The 21559-nt window shown below is 43.9% G+C and overlaps 1 protein-coding gene across 3 annotated transcripts in view; it reads left to right on the top strand.

Annotated features, from left to right (window-relative positions):
- Nucleotides 1–1843: 1843 nt before the first annotated feature.
- ADCY1 (adenylate cyclase 1) overlaps nucleotides 1844–21559 on the top strand; it is a 1411272-nt gene continuing 1391556 nt past the window's right edge. The window contains exons 1-2 of one of the 3 annotated variants that reach the window (XM_078685845.1): nucleotides 1844–2423; nucleotides 17097–17110. In XM_078685845.1, coding sequence (XP_078541971.1) covers nucleotides 1844–2423; nucleotides 17097–17110 — 594 coding nt within the window. Of the gene's footprint in view, nucleotides 2453–17096; nucleotides 17111–21559 lie in introns of all 3 variants that reach the window. The other 2 variants (XM_078685844.1, XM_078685846.1) reach the window with 2 other exon arrangements.

Here is a 21559-nt window from a genome sequence, read left to right on the forward strand (position 1 = left end):
GCGCCACAACGTTTATTCATGTGTGTGAAAACCATGCTTCTACTTTGGATGTTTTTGATAACTTGTGGTAGATTTAATATTTATTTTAATTATCATGACTCTGTTGTAGGTCCCTTACTTAAGAACGTCAGTGGAGGTGCCCATCCCACAGACTGATGTCTTCACTCTACAACAACAGGTGCATTATCCCATGAACCTCCAAATGTTGGAGACATGTACCCATTCATGCAGCAGCAAAGATGCATGAAATGCAAGGTCCAGCTGGGCAGCAATACCGTTAGTCAGTGATTGAGCAGGAGCATATTTTTGGGCTTGTTGTGATAAATATTTCATGGGCACCGTGCCCTGCACCCAAGGGCTTATCAAGAAGTGTTGTCTCCATGAAATATCTTTGCAAAAATGATTCGAATGTGCTTTGTATTAAAATCTGTATTCGCTGCATTTAGTACACATTGCATTCAATATCCTTTGCAAAGATCACTTTCAGTAGGGTGTGGGTGTACAGTATCAAAACCACAAGCCATGTTTGCTCTAATCCTAATGTGGTTGTCTAACAGTATGAAAATGCATAATCATAGATTTTCCCCTACCGGTTTTGAAGATAGCTCCGCCCACAGTTTGAAGTGTTAGCCCCGCCCTTTTAAAATGTCCCTTCACACCTTTGCCGAGCACCTCCCACCCCGAAGGTCATGTCTCGTTGCCCCCCGGCTCATGATACCTTTTGAGGGCAAGGTTTCCCACCTTGAAAGCCAGATTCTAATTAGACTGTTTATTGAAATGTATTGTATTCCAATTCTGTTCCTGCCGCTGCAAGCTTTGTCAACTTTTCACTATTTTGATTTTCAGATTACGTTAAGAAAATAATTGAAGGCGCAGTTCATTGGAAATTCGTTGTCGAAGCTTGCTGTGAAGTGCATAGCACAGAAAACCCATGCGGCGACGAGGCTGATTGGACGGTATCTGGGTTACAGGCGGAAAGAGAGATGCTGTGAAACATAACATGCCTTGGTGTGTGCAAGCCGACGCCATCTAGGAGGCTGCCTGCTCACTTAATAAAATAAACGCATACACTTACATAGTAATAATAAGGCACTTGAAAGAAAAGACATCCTCCTCTGTGAGTCTATTAGGAAAGAGCTACATATCTGTGTGGCTGTGTCTCGATGCCTGTGGCTAAGTGTTCACTGGCTGTGGTGGGGGCGGGGGAGTGCAAAGCAGTCTCAAGCGTGGTCATGTTGTCAAATCTGTTTTCTTCTTGTTAAGCTGCTCAGAGTGGAGAGACGTGTCTGGCTTCTCTAGCGTTTAATGCGCATGTGCGAGCCAGGCAGAGCTCAGAGAAATGCTCGTGGATGTAGGAAGGGAATCACCCTGTCTCTGCTCTCTTTCTGTCTCATTCTCTCTTCCTTTCTCGGTCTTTCTCCATTTCTGTCTCATTCTTTCCCACTCGTCCACCCATTCTCTTCCCCCTCTCTCCCTTCACCATTTGTTCTGTTATTCCAAAGGCTCGCAGCCTGTCCCTCTCTTCCCATATGTTGCATGCACCTTTGGCTGCGGGAGGCAGTCTTGAACCCTGAATCCTCTCTCCTCTGGGTGTTTGATGACAGACTCGATTCTTCTGTGATGACTTGAAGCTGTGGATGTAACTGGGAGTCACTAAACGACTGGCATCAAGACAGCAAAGGGAGAAACGTGGAATAGTAGGGCGACCCTCGAATGTAGTTGGCATTGGCGTTCGGAGTTGTGGTGCTTGTATGGTCTTCTCCTTTGGTTCACTTGCCTTGGGTGCTCTGCTGGCAGTTCTCATGAAAGGGGGACGGAGGCACCGAGGAACCATTTCGGGTTTATGAATGGCACTGACATGGAGGAAATTCCGTTTCAGAAAGTCAAGACCAGGCGGAAGAAGTGTCAATGCTCCCCCGGACCCCCTCTGGACGCCATAGCCTGCGAGGACGAGTTTGACTGCAAGGAGCTGGAGTCCCTCTTTCAGAATTACAACCTGAAGCTGGAGCAGACCTCCACGCTGAAGGCTCTGGCCGTCCTCATCATCATGACGGCCACGCTGGCCCTGGTGGAGCTCCTGTCTGGCCCCAGCCTCACCATCTCCAAGGGCTCGCACCCCGTGCACTGCATCGTCTTCGTGTCCCTCTTCATCGTCACCAACGTGAAGTACCTGCAGGTCACCCAGCTGCAGCAGATCGTCAAGCTCACCCTGCTCTTCAGCTTCACTTTTTCCTTCCTCTGCTGCCCCTTCTCCCTGGGCTCCTACGGGCTGGAGCCCCCCACGACCCCCGAGCAGGGGCTCTGGCAGCTCATGCTGGTGACCTTTGTCACGTACTCCCTGCTGCCGGTGCGGACCCTGCTGGCTGTCGTCTTCGGCCTCATGGTGTCCGTCTCTCACCTCATCGTCAGCGCCACCTCAGTCAGTGTCAAGAGGCAGAGCCTCAGCAGGACGGTAAGTGACGGGGGCAGACGGGGGACAGACCTGCGTGCCCTCCGTGGCCGCGCGTTCCAGTCACGCACTGTGGGTCAGGGGTACCTGTTCTTCGACTATTGCATTTCTGCATCGCACGCACGAGTGACTCTGCAGACGATAGGATACATGCACTTCCCAGTTAAGCCACACTTATTGTTTCACAAGCTCTTTTACCCGTACGAATAATGTATGAGATTATATATAGCTCTTACTGCCCCTGGCGAGCCATTGAAATATATTGGGGATAACCCCATGCTACAAACAACGTCACCTAGAATGAAACACACAGTTCAGTGCAGAAACGCATTAGTGTATGCATAAGTGAGAAGACGAAGAAACAATAGTATTTGGTCAATGTTGTGTTTCAAAAGGGTGGATCATGTGCAGGTCGTCGTCTCTCAAAAAGTCCAACACAATCACATGTAAGGAACAGACAGCAGAGTTCCCTCATCTTCTTGTAATGTATTCCTACAAAGTTCTAATACATAGCCGAAAAAACCTCTCCCAGAGGCCAGCAGACCGCCCAGTGCGGAGTTTAGAACCCCTGCCTGGTGCAAGTTCTTCCATGAAGTAGTATCACGGAGGAGGGAGACACCGGAAAGGGAACTCCCCTATCAAAACGAGGGTTCCACTCCCACCTGGTTTGACTTTAAACGTCATTTACGTTGAACTTTCTATAGCGTGCCCTGCTGCATCACCCACCCACGCACACGTACACACAGCACTTCGTGAAAACGGCTAATCCTTCTTTACTTGCACTCCGCAGCTTCGTGGCTGCTATTTTTACATTCCCGGGTCACTAATTCTAATCTATTGTTAGCAGTGGCTAAATTGCATTAGGTCTTCGTGTGTATGTGTTTGGGGAGTAGGGGGGGGGGTGGGGGGGGGTGAGGAAGACATGCAAATGAAAGTGCTAAAAATCGCGTCGCTGCTCATACCCGTGCAGCCCCTTTGCTTGCTACCAACACCAACCCCGCCACATACACCTGTCAGCGGTACCCCGGCGTGCCTTTTAAGTGCGACATTCCTCTCGTGTGCTATTCTGAGGTAGATCCAGGGCAGATAGAGATTGGTTTTAGCGCGTTTTCCTCCCGCATTATTTCATCTACGGCAGACGCCGGTATAAGATTTCCTCCTACTTGGTTTTTAAAATGTAGGTTAAGCGTATGGGATCATGTGACTTAGCACATTATTGGTTCACATCCTACATGAATTGGTTTGGATTCCACGGCACGTTTGAAAGAGGGCTTTATTTCCTAAACACGGCTCCTGTATGTGAAATATGTCTACACAGAAGCTCTCGGTTTCATGTTATGCATGCATGCATGTAGCGCTCCGGCGGAACCAGACGCTAATGAAGTGATTCGCTCTGGCATATGGGGTTAGTAAGGGGAGTGGGGGTCGGCAATGCGCCGATGTACGTTGCAGAAATTGCTTTAAAAAAAAAAAGAACGGGCCAGCCCCTGCGAGCCCCACGGGGAGCAGAGAAATGAATACATCTGACAAGCTTTATCCTCACTTGATCTGAGAGCCCCGTGAGAGCAGCCAAAACGGCGCAGCAGCCGCTGCATTTTAAGACGCTCCCCGCTCCGCCAGCCCCCGTCACTCTGCAGGCAGCACACCAGCACTTTCAGAGCTGTCTCAACTGAAATGCTCGTTCAGACAGTACAGTGTCGGGGCGAAGTATCTTGTTCAACCTGTGAATGCTGCGTACCTGTTGTGGAATCGAAAACGAACACACTGGCACGCGCCATAAAAGGTGTACAATTTAACAGGGTGTTGTCAGACACGCTCTCTCTGGGTACAAATGACACAATGCTATGACCTGGTGCGCTTTACCGCATTTAATTGTGACCGCCAATCACAATTAAAGTTGACAAGGGGGTGTCCTGCAAGCAAAGCAAAGGCGGCAGCCGAGGTAGTAAAGGCAACTGCAAAGCCAAGGCACTTACATATAGAGCATGCAGCAGAGCAACTTACAGAATCATGTATGGTTGGATGGAACACGAGTCGTTGAATTGAATTGAATTGAATTGAAGTCGTGTAGGGCTTTGGCAATAATTATTGTACCGTTTACTGCAGTTTTAATTATGTTTATTGCGGATGGTGGTGTACTTAGGCACACAGATCCAAACGTGCGTTTTGCTGTGCTGTTTGCCTGCAAAACGGAAGACCGAATTCATTTTGACTTGTTTTGACACGCCAAAGAAGGTTTTTCTGCGTGCCGGTTTTTACTACTGTCACTATTAAACCTCTTTAGGTCAGGTGCTTAGACAGGGCCCTGCAGCCAATGCGGTGCACGGGCAAGGGGGAGGATGGGGGTGGGGTAGATCCTTCAGGTGGGCCCCTAGCCACCCAGGGGCCCCATTCAGCTCAAAGGCTATGAATATTTGTGAAAAATTGGAGATTTAGGGGGCACGTATTACATTCTTCGGAGAGGCGCCATCACTTTGCATTATGCTTGTGCTTTAAGTGACAACAAGATTGTTATGTTGATGTTCACTAATACAGTTTTATAATGATGGGAAAACATGATCACATTAGCAGTCCAATAATATTGTTAATGGCCATACAAAGTGATAAAGATGGGTCGGTAAAATTAAACGAATAAACAAAATACCAGTTCCCCCATATCCTTATCTAATAGAGGCTCTCATAGCTGTCATGTACCTAATGTGTGATATAAATGCAATGTCTATCACAGTGGCACTTATTGTATGAGGATGAAAAAGGGGTACTGTGCAGCAGAAATGTAAACAGTGACAGCAGCGATTGTAGAAGCAGGATGCCTCACAATCCAGAAAGTGGAGTATAGAGTGCTCCCTGCCTCGTAATATAGTGTATACAATAAGTTACACCCAATATAACATTATAAAAAGTGGAAGAGGTCCCTTTGTGTTTCCTAAATAGGGATTCCATTGTGCTCCCTTAAACTTCACATTCTCATTTACCCCCTCATTACTCTGTCTGTCTTTGCCCCTACGACCCCTCAAACCCCACACTTTATACCACATGCTATGTTTTTGCTAATTCACTGTTGTACACGACGTGGCAGAAATACAAATGTCTTTTCAGTTCAGCTCCCTAGCACTGAATCAAGTGCATGCTTTTGAACGAAGCTTACATTCTTCATCGACCCCTTCACTATACATGATTGATGGATGATAGCAGAAAACATGCAGGCTATCTCGACAAGCATCCCTCCTTGACTGCCTAATAGCACTTTCCTAAAAAGTCCTAATCATTTTAAAAACATATTTCTATTTCTAAGTGAAACATTACATTTATTAGTTGTCCCTCCTGTGTCACTTCTTGCGTCTTTAACTGTAGAATGCACACACCATCCTAAGTCTAGAGTGAAAACATACATTAATTAATATTGCAACTATATTGTTGCAGCCACATAATTTACCTTTGTAAATTCGATATATGTCTTGCACCAGTCATTCTGCATGTTCAGACTTTGGCATTCTTGTATATATATTCTTGGACCTTACACAGTATATGTTCGATGGACAATTGAACAAAGGCTGCACAGTATAATAGTTACTTTATAAAGGCCTACATATATAAGGTTGCTTGTTCTGTATTCTAAATATTGCATTTAAATATTGAGAGAGATAATTTTCCTTTTACCCTTTCCGATGTGATACAGGTAACAGTTTTAATAAGGATGTCGATTTATAAATGTTTTACACTGCTTCAGTGTTTTCAATTTTTATAAAATGTAATGGTATTTTAAATAATATTGTATGTTAAATATGTTCAACTAACATTTTTACAGTCATTATTTAAATTAGCTTTCAGTAAACCTTTATTACATAGTATCGTTTGAAATTGGAGAGTTAGAGTAACACCTTTTGCTGTGCTCTACATGATAATTTTTTGCTATTATATTCTTTAAAACATTGATGTAGCGTGTACCACGTATTGCAAGTGGCTATTGACTTTCATGGCTATTATAGGAATTTACTTGGCATTAGTGGGCTCACATCTCCGGTGGAATTGGAGGGATTCCTGACCCCTGGAAGCAACATGATGAGGAAACTAAATATTACAAGGGTTCTCAACAGGCTCTATTTGGAATTCATTTAACTAGGGGAGAACACATACATGGGGTGGAGTGTATTCGTATCAGGAAGATAGAATGTTTACCAAGAACATGGGCACTTCTCTGATGTGCTTGACATGTGCGGAACCCTCACCACTACCTAAAAAAGAAGCGTTTATTAAATTTTAGTTAACTACTCGTGAAGTGTGTGAGCCTATCCATTTTTGATGAAAAGGTTATAGTCACTTAAGTTTTCGAACAACTTTTAACTAACTTTCTAACTAACTAAATGTCTAACTAACTAGCTAACTATCAGAACCTATAGGGCTGAGTTTCACTGTCTACACAACTCTGAGATATGGTGGTACCTCGCCAGTCTAACAATGTCAGTACCAGCATGTCGACTATGTCATAGTGGTATGGTGAAACTGACAGCACAAAATATGTGTAGGAAAAATGCACACCCAAAGTGGAGGTAGATTGCTAGTACCCGTATTTAAAAAGTCCCTGAGAGTTTTTTCTTTACACGTAATGGTTATTTTAACAGTTTTCTGTGCTGGACCACCATGCGCAGTCCTGACACCAGCAGAAATATTTATATGCATAATAGTTTCCCAGAAAGCAATAGACCTGGTTTATTTAGCGTAAGAAACGTGGGTTAATCGAAGTCTTTCTTTTGTTGTTTTCTCACTTATTGCTATGTTTGTAGATTATAAGTTTCACGTTTGTGCATATCTGGAAATGGATGTGAGAGAACAGTCATATATTTCGGTACACACATCTGTTTTTCACAGCTATAATTTATATGTGAACCCAAGTGAGGGAATGTTTTACATTACAACGAGAATGGCAAAACATTATCTTATCAAACGGTCCTAATGAAGTGACACGGTAACGTTCAATTCTTAGATTTTCTTTATTGACTCTGTTGCTCTTCTGACATGTTTTTTTTAATTTTTATGGGTCATATTTGATTTATAATTCTGCAGGGTGCAATAGACATTTCGAAATCAGTTGTTTTTAAGTCTACATACCCACTTATGAAGCCTAACGCATTTTAGTCCCATGGTGATTTTACTATTTTTGTAAGGACATGTGGTGGACTCTTTTCTTACTCGAATTCACTTTATTTTTGGATTGTTTGACTATGTTAAGAATGTGCCTTAGATCTTAGTAGAGTGTGTTTCCAATTGCCTGAAGATTCTCAGTTTGAGTCCTTTTCTGTGAGGAGCTTTTCCAGAGATGCTTATTTGTTAATGTTACACGCTTTATTCAGTCAGGGACAGACTGCCTACCTGCCAACTTACAAACAAGTTTCACAGTGTGAGGAGGCGGAGGTGCCTTGGAGGGAGCAGCGCCTCATGCCAGAGCTACCAAAGTGGCACATTTCCCCTCAAAAAGCCATCCATTCTGTCTCAGAATAAAACCCCAAAGGGTCGTTGACGCTGTCGCAGATGTCCTGGGATGTTTTCACACCTCTTGATGGACATCAGCTGCTTACTGCCTCTGGAAAGCAGCTGGAAATCTACCGTTTACAGTGGTTTTGAGCTCGTTTTCTCTGGCACTGTGCGATTTTCGACTCCTCACAGGTGTGTGAGGGGAGTCGAAATCGTGTGGCACACTGTTCCACCATGTGAGTTGACAGGACTGAGACTGGGACACAAAAATAGACCCCGGACCGAAAATAAAAGTGGCCCCCATTAGCGTACCAGATTGCGAAAAAAGTGGCCAACATTTGAAAATCAGAACAGTTTGGAACCTGTGAAGACAGGCTGTATTGGTGATTTGCAAGGTATATGAGACTGCATGCATTTTATGTTTGCTGCTGGCAATGATTGTGGTAATATCAGAGAAATCCTCAGTAAAAACTAGTCACAAACTGCTCAAAGTCGACCCAACAGGACATAATCCTGACTCACATACTGCTAAAACAAGCATTAGCAATACATTAGGTCTAGCATTTGCAAGAGTATAAGCCACTGGCATTGTAAATGACAATGCCTTTTATTTCTGTGTTTTGATAATTAACACATAAGTAAAAAGCATTGTCCTTTGCAATTCAATTCAAAGAATCGGCTGCCATTATCCCGGCCTGCTTCAAAAGTGAAAGCGCTCATGGTATGCTGAATGTTGCAGGGAAGCATGTCATGCATGCAGTAGGAGAAAGTCATTAAAGAAAATAGTGCTGACAGAATAAATAAGACATACAGCATAACAACAGAAGTAAAAGGGCCAGTCCTCATGGGAGGTCACAAATGAAGACATGATGGTACTAAGGAGGGACTAACAAGCCTATTAACCAATCAGAAGCCAGCATTTACAAACGAAAAATTAGGCAAACCAATTAAAAGTATGGGTGGAGAGTGGGAGGTGCTTGAAGTCCATACACAAATACAGCATGCCTCACAGAGCAATGCATGCGCTGCCCAGGCTCGTCCTAAAGAACTGCCCACACACTGATCTGTCAGATCTGCCCATTGGACACAGCCTGGTTGCCCTATAGACCAGTTTTACAGTGTATTCGGTTACCGTTCGATGTAAAAGCCAGACAGTTCAAATAAGTAGCTGCTCTAAATTATGCTTACTGATTCAAATTGCAGCTAGAAATCGAGGAAAACTAAACAATGAAATGTAGGTGACCAGCCAGCCTTTGTTATTTAGTTGTATAGTCTGTGGATAGTTCTTTTGATCCGATGGTGATATAGAAGAAACAGGTACAGATTCTTTTGGGGATGCCCAGTAACAGCCCTCCTCTAAATCAGATAGATTTTCTTTTGTTTTTTTCTTTTTCTTTCTCACTTTGTTCTCTTCTACGACAGTGAAAACAATTAGTGAGTGAGTAATGTTTTAAAAAAATGTGTAAAATATTTCCAAATGCAAAATGTATGCACATCGAGGAGCAATATGTTAGTTTGAAAATGGTAATTGCAGCCCTGCACCATTCAATGTTGAGCTTTGGCCCTGGAAAGTGGGGTAATCATAGCAGAGAATTACTGCTTCCTTTTCTGCAATAGTTCTGGTAAATAACGCCAGAATAATGATTTTCACTTCCATTTGACACCTGCTCTAAGCAGTTGGTTAATATGCGTTGGGCGCATGTGGGTTGCTGTGTGGGCACAGGGGTTGGACTAGACTGTGGCCTGGCTGGCAGGAGTGTTCTGTGCTCTGTCTGTAGTGTTGGTGGAGGCTGGGCTTTGGGTCTGTTGGCTGTCAGTCTGGGAGAGTCATTTCTGAGCACAGTGGCTGAGTCCATTTTCTTAAATGGTGGAAGGACTGTTGTCAATAACGGAATGAGAGGGACACCGTTGAGTAAATTGGGGCAGATGTTTTAGTTGGACAGCTACTAAAGAAATATATTTTTTAAGTAAGTAGGAACGACAGGCTAGAAAGAAATAGGGTGGAAGACAGAGTCCTAGCGGCTCATTTATGAGCCCTTGCGTCGCTTTTGCACCACTGGTGCGTCACTTTTTGTGACGCACCAGCAGTGTAAAAAATGGGCCTTGTTGCGCCACATTTACAAAGTGACGCATCTAGGTAGATGCGTCACTTTGTAAACCCCTGCGCTACATTATTCCTGCACCAGGTATAATGTATGCAGGGGGGCGTTCCCACGCAAGAAAGGGTCATAGAAGTGACGCAGTGAAATCTATAAGATTTCATGGCGCCATTTCTTGGACTCAAATGCGTCAAAATCTTACGCCTGCCTCACAGCAGGTGTAAGACTGACGCAAGCACTTTCACATGGGGCTTGCCCCATGTGAAAGGACACATTGCTGGGGTTGCGTCACTTTTGTGACACACTCCTCCAGCAATGCGTCACTTTTGCGCCATACAGATACGTCAGAAATACTGACGTATCTGTAACTCCTTGCGACACGATGCGTCATACAGTAAATATGACGCATCAGGTATGTTGCAAGGAGTGCTCACTGAGAAGTCACGCATCGCTGCTTTCATGCAGCGATGCGTCATTTCTCATAAATGAGGCCCCTAGTGTTTGTTTCAAAATATAGTCCCAGGGACCAGTAGCTTAAAAAGGACACGGTCTCTTACAGAAATAACGAAAATGCCTCCCTGGCACTTGGTACTAAAACAGACATAAACAGTGTGCTTTGCCCCTTCAATTCTTTGGGCCCTAGTGATACTTTACCTGCTCCTCTATTGATGCCTACACCCCAGATGGGTTAAAGGAATGGAGAAGCGTCAAACGTTTGCAGTGTGGCAAGACACAAGTTATTCTAAAAAATATATACTTTATGCTTGAAGGGAATGGGTAAGGGAAACCATAGAAAGGTGTAAGATAGCAAAGATACAGGATCTTTTTAAATGTGTTTTTTATTGTATTTTAGGAAGTGTTTCGGTAGTGCAGGTCTGCCCTGGGGTAAGATTAAGTGCTTCCTGTAGGAGATAGAAATGCGTGTATATGTTGTCATGGACAATCAATATGCTCGGACAGACACCTACAAAAGTGCTGAGGTCACCACAAGATTAGCATATCTTGAGCAAACAAAGTTATACACTGCATATGAACAATGGAGTACCAATAGATTAATAAAACAAAAAAAGTGTGCATCTACCTGTGTGATAGCTGTGAAGGTCTGGAATTCAAGAATCTCCACTGACAGTCTGTCCTGCGTACGTCTCAAGACCTAAAACTATAGGCGATACCTTATACAGTGTAGTTTAATATTCTCCCTTTAGACTAAAGGCAGCATGATTAAAAGTACATGGGACATTCAGATTTTATTTTTTTTGTTAATCAGAGTTGTCTGTGTACTTATCAGTTATGCAGGGGAACATCTGTGTTTTAGGGCTGTTCCTCTCTTAAATGTGAAATGAGGCAGAGATTATGACTACTTCGAGGAAGGTAGAAGAAGGAAGTGGATGCAAAAAAATAGTGATGTCATCAATGAGGTCATTTGAGAGGCCACTAAGTAATGAGCAGTATATGGTGGGACTTGAGTTTCCGTTAGTGTACCTAACTATAGCTGACACATTTAAAGGATTTTTGGGTTTTAATTTGTAACCACAATTGTATTTTAACTGTGGCTTTTAGTGGTGTTTGGATGTTTTTTTAAAACATAAGTTAGTGTAATAACAAAACCTAAATAATATGTCACTTGAACATTGATTTTTCAGAGAATGTTTCTTTTGATTTCATTTGATGATATACGCATTCAAATGGCTTGCACTCCAGTTTACTGTGGGTGGCCTGCCAGTTCTGTTTACAGCGTTTGGTTGTGTACTATAGGAATTAGCCACAGACTATGCACCCATCTTGCTACAGGATGCCTTACTCTGATGCACATGACCTTCAACCATGAAATGCTGGTGTTGGCTGCAGGACCTGCCATTCAACTAAGCCCAGCTTTCAAGCTGCCAGGGGGATTACGGCCCACATGCTGCACTCTATGGCCAAAGGACACACCCTGCAACCAATCTGCTGCAGGCGATTAATCCTTCCGTGCCTGGCTGAAGATTAGTTCCTGCACCCACCCAACAGTGGTGAAGGTTTGATTGCTGGACCTGGCCTTTGGCCAGGTCCTGTGTCAGCGGACATTGGGTACCGGGAAGTTTTTTCATGGAAATGACAATCTGATATTTGGGAACCACACACATTTCACTAGAAATGAAACGTTGCTATTTCAGGACAAAATTAGTGTTTGCTCCATGACTATGACAAGCTTTTGTTTGGGACTACAGAGTTTGTTTGTCCAAAATGAAAGTTTTTTTTAAATTTGCAAATGCAATATGTTTATGTTTGAACTCTTACAAGCTGGAATTTGTGGAAAAAGTATTGCATTTCCAAAGGATATTGGAATCTGATATTTGAGCGACAGTTCATGCTGACTTTGGCAGACTTGTTACTGATCTTGTTGCTATGGTGGCTAGAGTGCAGTTAATGTCATGGCTGTTAATTCATGACTCATGTGTGGGATAATTGCATTGTCTATACTAATGGAGCATTTTATCAAGTGTGACTACTGCTGTGTGAGTTGTGAATCTGAAATGACTGATGTAACCTATGTGAACATGTACGGTCCCTGTAACCAGCTCGCTAGCCCTAATGTGGCATCCTGGAAGGTTTATCTAGCCCTGCAGACTATTGAAGAAGGTCATTAGTTGCATAACTTTGAATCTTTGCTCCCTGTTCCTTCCAAATTGATGCTCAGTTATGCTGTGTTCCTGAGAATCAACTAGAAAGAGGTAGAATGGCATAAAGAATAGAAGTAGAATATACCTATGAAGAAAAATGTTGTATACATTTTGATAAATGATTGTCCATATGCATTTGCATTCTCATATTCTCATATAAATTTATCTAATTCCTAGAGATTTTTGGCAAATATTTTGTTAAAACTGTGGCAAAACGAAATTTTTGCCATGTGTGTTTTTAAAGTGTACTTGGGGATGGTGACCTGAAAATGCACCAGGGGAGGAAGGGAATTCGCATGGCACAACATGAGACTACTTACATATTTCATAAATGTCCTTTCGAGACCCATGGTTTATTTAGGCAATTTGCATAAAAACTGTGATGTAACCTACACTGTTTTTCCCTGTTTATCCATACTTTTCTCAACAGAAGAAACCCTTCCTGTCCTATTCACTCTGAAGCTCATTGAGCTCACTCACTTTGTTCACTCATTGCAATTCGAAACAGGCATTTACGCCCTATACATTGCTAAGCTCACTAGCCATCCGAGGATGAGGTCTTTGAAATGGTGCTGCTTGCTAACATCTTGTGATCTTGATCAGTTTTCTGAACACGAGGAATTAAGGATGTACTCCTCATATAACCAACCACACTTCAGTAGGAAATAATGCATTCATCCTCTTATTAAATGCAGTTAAGAGTGTATTCTTAACTCTTCTCTTAATTCTCCTCTTCTTTAATGTCCCAGCATGGACAACTCCGGCAAGAATTAGCATTTTTATATCAATATTCTATTTTTCAGAAACAGAAATGCTGACTTATTGAAAAATCATATCGTAAGTCTTTAAGAGGAGTGGTGGTTTTTTCTGAACCTATATATGTGAGTCTATCCCCTATTAGACCTCTTCGATTGATGTTTTAACTTTTACTATTTTCTTTTGTAATTCATGATCCAATATGCGCATTTCTCAATTTATACAAAAGACTATGGTGTAATATGTTAACTCCCCCAAGAAGTCACAATACTTTGAAAATATATATTGTCTATTTTTGGCCTCCTGGGGTTTGACTACTTAAATGGTTTTCTATATTCTCGTTTGACCTTAGGCTGCATTGTTAGAAGGTGCACATATAGTCCCTGTTATATGTCTCATTCTAATGTCTGGATTTTGTATGTTCTTCCCCTCATTAAACTAGAGTTTGACAGTCCACCCATTTAAAGGAGAAAGATGGGTAGATGCATTCAACAGAATTTCATCTAATTAGACAGCAGTACCATGGAGACCACCATGAAACATTGGGTTGTTGGTTGACTGGGTTGTGAGTCCTGGCCAAGCAGCAGCCACTATTGCTTGCAGGGTGAACCACAAAAAGTCACTAAATTAACTTGTGCTTAACCCTGGGAAGCTTGGGACAAAAAGCAGTGTGGCTTAACTTAGAGGCAAAGTGTAAAGTATTTATGCAGCATTCAAACAGTAATAGAGTGAAAACACAACACAAGAAAAATCCCATATCAATTTAGAGAAATAAAGTACAGTTTAATACATTATTTAAGACAAACATAAAAAGAATCAGTGGGGTCGTGGCCGACCACCTAGCCAGGTAGTCTCTTGTTAGAGCTGCTCCCGCACTTCACCGACCCCATCCCCAAACATCCATTTCACAATCTGTTCCCTGTGTCAGGAAGCCTGTACTTTGAAGGCTCCCAATTGTGAGGATACCAGATCTCCCTTTGTCTGCACAGTTTGATGCCTCGTACCTCCAACATGAGGCACGGCCTACTGGATGAGGGTAAGGCTGCTGCTAAGTACCAGAGTCTAGGCAGAGTTGTAACAGCCTGCAACACCAGCAGAGGAAGGACAGCCTCACAGTGATCCTGTGCTGCCGCCTGCTCTAAACAGCAAGAGGGGGTGAGCAATCACACCCCACCGGGACATAGCTTGCCCTTGAATTCGGCGTCTTACCCAGCACGTGAATGGAGGTGCCCATCTGAGAATGCTCCTTTGGCCCTGCTAGCCTGTAGTCTCCTGAAGTGTGTGGGGGCAGTATGTGACTGCACTGCAGTCTCTGATCGGGGCTGTGGTGCTCCCGGCCCCCTACCAGGGGTTAATTGAGGCGGAGTGATTGGGACCAATGAATCCGTCGTCGGTGGAATGTCGTCGGTGGGCGACGACATCCCACTGAGTCCTACAGACCCTAATGACTGGGGGCACATGTCTTCTGTCACTGCAAGCCAAGCGTTGGACCTGCTTTACAACCACAATCGATAGGGGGCCGAAGAGTGCCTTACTGTCAGAATGGAAAGTTGCCAGCTACCTCCAGAAACTTGGGAACTACTTGTGGCTCACAAGTGGTTCCTCAGCCTAGAAGCACAGGTCCACTTGCAGCGGAGCGGGACAGGATAGTGCACCCCCCACTTTTGACTACAGCATATGCCAGTGTTGAGGATTTCGAGTCTCTCCACCCCTTCTTGTGTGTATGAGGATTGGAAGAGCCCACCCCGTTTGAAAAGAGGGAACCTGGACCGTGACCAAGATTGAGGAGAGGGGCACAGAACAGTAAACATCCAGCACAGTCACCCTGTCCTTTGACCTTCACAGCTCCTGTCCTGCAATAGACTGCAAGTAGTGGTGAGAGGGGTCACAAGGGAGAGCAGAGAGAAAACCGACAGGTCATAAGGGGGCATTTGAGTTTCTTTGCCCCACATCGCTGGTGGAGTTAATTATCTCTGCAATCCCCCACTCCCTCCTCCTTTCTTTATGTTATGAAGTTCAGCGACTTCCAAATGCAGCAACGATGACTGGAGATGTGGTGGTGGAGGGGCAGCACACTCTGCCCAACCAGGTACCACAACGGAGACAGACTCATGCATAAAGACATTATGGCAATGATACAAGGCACCCAATAAAGATAGAGAAGCCCCACGTGCCAAAGGGACAGGACACTGCTTAGTCAAAGAAGATTATAAATTCCCTTTGGTAATAAAATAATTCTTCAAACAATCATCTCAATTATACTACAATGCCACAAGGCAACCACTGACTAATAATGGAATGCCACCTATATTTTATTAAAAAAATGTTGGAACCATTAAAAATGTGTTCATTATACAGAATTCATAAATCTTCATATTACATAAAACACATATATCACTATACAATTGTATGTATTACATAGACAGCATATCAATTAATCAAGAGGGAGATGCAAACATTAATCAAGTATCAAATATTATATCACATATATAATTCCTACTAATAGTACATACACTATATCCACATGTAAAAAATAATTAAAAGTGTATAGTCTAAAAGAAAGATAAAACAAAAGAAGAAGAGAGAGACAGACAGCAATTACGACAGTACACTTATTAGTGGTTCATGGACTAATCCAGTTAAAAAAAACCTCTCAAATTCCAGAAATGTATGCAGTTCAAGTGTATTTATCACAATGACTGGCCGGTACTTGGATTTAGTTTATCCCAAGCGGCGACGCGATTCGGTGATGTTCGCGGAATAATGGCCACGTTTATCAAGACAAATATAATGTGCCTCTCCTTTTAGAATCCTCAAACAAATACCAAAGTAACTATGGTGAGTATCCTACAGGCGTGAATCATCCTTGTAGGGCAATGGGTCCACTGTTTACTCTAGGGATACCATCATTCCAATTAAAAAATCCCGTTGTGAGTGTTCTATTCAAGTTTGCCCAAGGATTCCAGGTCAATCTCTTTACACTGTCCCTCCGTATATACAAGGCATTCACACCTCCCTGGAGACAAAAAGTTACTCCGTCTCCACAAAAGTCATGCTGATTAGGGTAGACTTATGCAACATTGGAACTCGGATGAAGGAAGCACAGGACTCACTCTCCACACTTCAAGCTGAAACAATGACACTGCCAAAGCAAGTCAAAGGAGGTAATGGGGGCCAAGTTAGAGGACTTCGAGAGCTGCTCATGAAGAACCAATATTCGTATGATTAGAGTGCAAGAGGGCTTGAAGGGCCCAGCAGTTTACCTCTCTGTTGAAGATCTCATACTAAACCAATTACAACCAAAGGGCCTCTTCAACTATTTCTCAGTCGAGTGAGCCCACCGAGTCCTAGTTGCCCCTCTGAAACCCCGGGCCTCATCCCATATGATATTCGCTCGCATATTCATTTACTGTGACTGAGATGTGATGCTACAGATGGCACGTAGTGCTCCATCAGTCAAAAAGGACAATACCACCATTACTTTATTTCCAGACTTCATGCTTTGTGTCCAAAAACTATGCAAATGCTTCAATAAAGTTAAAAAAGCTGTAAAGGAGCAATAACTCAAATACTCCATGATGTATCCGGCACAATTGAGAGTGGGAGCGAATGGAAAGACTTGGTGCTTTACATCCGTGGAGGCAGCTTGGGACTGGCTAGACAGCAGGAGACCTGTGGGAGGGATGACATCAAGACACCATTCCTGACAGCAGCGAAGAGTTGAAGAGTTAAAGGTGCACAGACCTGCCAGCATTAGTCAAACATGCCACACCAGCAGCACACCCCAGCACACAGCCCGAACAATCAAGCAAGTCAACAGAAACTCTTAAAAATTGGGTTGAGGGGATGGGTGAGGGTGATGCCATAACAGTTGGGACTGAGCAATGCAATTGTCACTGGTGAGTGAGGGATTGTCCTCAAAGCCGGTGGGGAGAGCCCTCAGTGGTGGGAGGGCACTTGACTATTGAATGAAGATGGCAGACACTGGTAATAGTTAATCTTTCTAATTTGGGGGGGTGGAAGGCATCTCGGGTTGCCACTTACAACTATAGTTTATGGTTTGGGGCAACATGCACTCTGAAATGTTTGGGGGAGGCAGTTCCAACTCTGCTATACAGGGAGGCAGGGTGGGGTGTTCATTTGGGGGTTTTATTTGTCTTTATAGTTTGCTCTGTTCACAGCATGCACATTGTAGCACACAATCATGGTCAACGGCTTGTGGAGCCCAGAGTGAGATCCCTACATCCCCTGTGGGCTGCATTAAACGAGGGAGGGAAATGGGAGACACCCACAGCAGACATACTCATATGACAGCCATTGACTGGAATGTCAATGGCCGGGGGGACAAAATTAAGAGGGAAGTGGTACCGCAATACATAAAAAGTCACTCCCCAGATGTTTTCATCCTCCAGGTGACACATCTTATGGGCAATGCCTGCAAACACTGTACAGGTAGTGACATAAAATAGTCGGCCCATGCAGGATATACTACTGGCTCCGGTGGAGGGGGGGGGGGGATCTTGCTCAAGAAATCATTGCCGCTTACCATCCACCAGACCTGGCCAGACACACTACAGATATGTGGCCCTAACTGGAAGTTGGGAGGGAGCAACCATTAATATAATCTCTACCTATGTTCTGCTGCAACTCCACAACAGCCTGTTCCCGGACCTGAGTGCTGTCCTGCTCAGCCTGCCAGATGGAGAACTGTTGAGGGGAGTGGGTTTTAACCTGACACTGTGATGAGAAGGACTGCTGGCCACCTAGAAGCGCAGCCTCCGCAAGATGTCCACTTGCTGATTTTCTGCCAGCACTGGGCCTTATAGACACATGGAGCGCATTCAATCCTATGACACAGAACTATACTTTTCACTCAGGGGTCCACAGCATTCTTTCTCAAATTGACTATATGTTTACTCTGGATAGCCAGTTCCCTGGCCAGAGGTGTAACTGAACACTCCCTGCTGTGGACTGTCCATGGCCTTGAAAACAGCAAGTGATGTTGCGAAGTCACACTTAACCCCTGGTACTGTAAAGTTCCTAGAATCAGAGAGGGCTTCTTAGAAACCAGGGACAGATACTTCACAGAAAATGAGGTCTCAACGGATGCTAACCATTTGAGAAGTTTATAAAGCAGTCATCAAGGGGCAGGGCCTCTCCTTGATAGTGGGACACAAAAGGGACAACAGCGCCAAGTTGTGATGATTGAGCCAGAACTTCAGGACCTTCAGAACTGCAGGACGCCGAGAATACCTTGACTGACCAGGATCTAGGGAGTGGTAGACGTACCTTGAGTCTTAAGCAAAAGGAATATGGGGATCTAGCATCAGAGGCCCCCAGGGTGAGGCATAGCGCAAAGCAACACCACCTGTATGAGGTAGGAGATAAAGCTGGGAAACTCATTGAATGGCTGGACAGGCGAGAGCAAGCGAAACGCTAGATGCGGGAAATTGCGAATTAAAGTGGCAAACGAGAAAGAGAGAGAGACAGGGTATAGCCAATGCCTTTGCAGCATACTACACCCAGATGTATTCCTCAGGAGGGACAGGTACAGTGGAAGAATCCTGCAAACTCCTGGCTGACATACAGCTTACGGTCCTCTCTAGTGAGGAGGACAGACAATTCCTAGAAGCTGATTTCACTAAAGACAAGAATACAAGGGCTATACAAGACTTGAACCCTGGAAAAGCTGGGTCTCTCAATGCCCAAAGTGGCATCTTAATGCCTGGTACCTCCAGGACAGGACCTTTGTCCAAGCGCTGAGTCGGGAACTCCAAGCATATTTCCGTAATAATGAAGAGTTGGTTGGATGCTAGCAAGGGGACAATGTGAGGCATCACTGGGGGATGTACTAGGGCCCAGGAATGTGGTTGCGCCTCTCAAGTTTCAAGTTTTATTTATTTATGATCTTGGAACTCCAAGGAGATCCACATAAAATTGAAATATACATTTACAAAACATTAAAATATGATATACAAATACCCTAAGTGTTATGAAACATCAGATACAACCAATTTTTATTAATCATACCCCCATGTACATGTTTTAATACATATCTAAAAAGCACTTAAAAAAGTAAAAAATCCTATGACAAAACATTTCATTTGGTGGTTCATAAATGAAGTTTGTTAGTGCAGAGGTAGAAAAGAATAGATAATTGTAAACAAATTGGCCTCATTCATTTATGTCAATACAGTAATAGGGCGGGGCAGATAAATAACACATGAGTAACCTCCTGGATAGAATTATTGCACAAATTGGAGACTGGAGAAGAACCATACCATTTAGATAATACATTGTTTAGAGGGAGTATACCCTGCCTAAATAATAACCAAAAGCGGCGCACTCCATGGGGCAGGTTCCAAGTGATGTAAGCCCGCACTTTATTTATCACATAGGAATCAATAGCCGGGTGGGCGCCTCTCTTTAGAATACGGACTTCGATATCCTTGCGCCTCTCATATTACCCAGTTATAGGCTCATGCCCTCCACTTGGAAGGACGACTTGCATATGGCCTCCGGGTGGATGTCTCTCAACCAATGAATCTTCTTCATGAAGAAATCCACCATCACACCCTTGAAACCGTCAAACATTTATGGTGGGCCATGCCAGCCAAGGTCAATCGATGGGGGGATAAAAACAGGAAGCTGCTATATTTGCTGGCCTCCCATCAATACGTAAATAGAATTATACCTGAAATATTGATGGTAGTGTTCATCCATGTCATACTCTTCCAGAGATTGCTCATGCATTTGCTTGCTATAATGAAACTTTGTATGCAGCTCCCATTGGGAGAGACCCGGAGCTTTCCTGTTACTTCCTTGAGGCAATACCCCTCCCTTGCCTGTCTCCTGCTAAGTGTTGTATGATCGACAAACCCTTACAATTTAGGAGATTGGAGATGCGTTGTCTCGGTTGGCATCGTGGAAAACTCCTGGGCCAGATGGCTTCCTTACAGAATACTATACTGGATTCTGTGAGATATTACTCCCCCACCTCCTGGCCCTTTACAAAGAAGCATGTCACACAGGCGCCTTCTCTCTTGACTTAGACATAGCCACTATAGTTGTGATCCCCAAGACACAACCTCCCTCCACCTCCTGTTCGGACTATCATCCGATATTGCGCCTCAATGGCCATTATGTTGGCCACCCGCCTTAAGCACGTCCTTGCTGCATTGAGTCATCTGGATCAATGCAGATTTATGCCAACCGGTAGCACAAAGCACTGTCTCAGGTGGCTTCATGTGACCCTGTATCAGAGGTCATCATTTGCACATTTGCAACATTACCCTGCCTTAGTTTTTATTGGTTTTGAAAATGCTTTTGATACTGTGGACTGGGGTTACCTTCAATTAGTGCTGACATTGGCTGGCATCAGACGTCAATTTTGTGGTATGGTTCACATTGTTTACTCCAAATCTACTCCCCAAGTCCAAATTAACTGGGTCCAATCCGCAACTTTTCCCGTTAACCCAAATGATCCGTATGGATGCTCAGATTCAGGGATGGCGATGGAGTACTGACCAAGAGGACCGCATAGCTTAGGATGCGGATGATGTTCTTTTGTATCTGGTGGATCCCTCCACTGGTGGCCCTCGCTATCTTCATTTATTGAGCTGTTTTTAGGAGGCTTCTGGTCTAAAGATGAACCCCTCTAAATACGTACTTGTCTCTTTGACCTCATCCAGAGACTGCTTTGACTGGCAGATGAGCATACCTTTAGGTTGGCCCAGTTTTAAATATCTAGGCATCTGGGTTTCCCTACATTCAGAACTTGCATGGACTGTTAACTTACAACCCGTGGTCCAAAGACACAACACTGACCTCACTAGGTGGCAATCCCTCTCTTTAAATGTTATGGTGCAGATAACTGTCTTCAAAATGATGATTCTCCTGTGGTTCCTGTATATCTTTCAGAATTTGTCGCTCCACCTGCTGCTGGCATGGTTCCGGATCCTAGATGGGATGGCCACAAAATTTTTGTGGCTTGGGTCCCGACTCCATCTTGCCCTTGCACACTGTCAACAAGGCCCATATGATAGTGGCTTGGGAAAGATTAATCTCTGACTTTATTACATGGCCTCTCACCTGCTTGTAGTTCATGACTGGTTTAATAGGGG

This window comes from Lissotriton helveticus, chromosome 4_1 (assembly GCF_964261635.1).
Source record: "Lissotriton helveticus chromosome 4_1, aLisHel1.1, whole genome shotgun sequence".
NCBI lineage: Eukaryota > Metazoa > Chordata > Amphibia > Caudata > Salamandridae > Lissotriton > Lissotriton helveticus.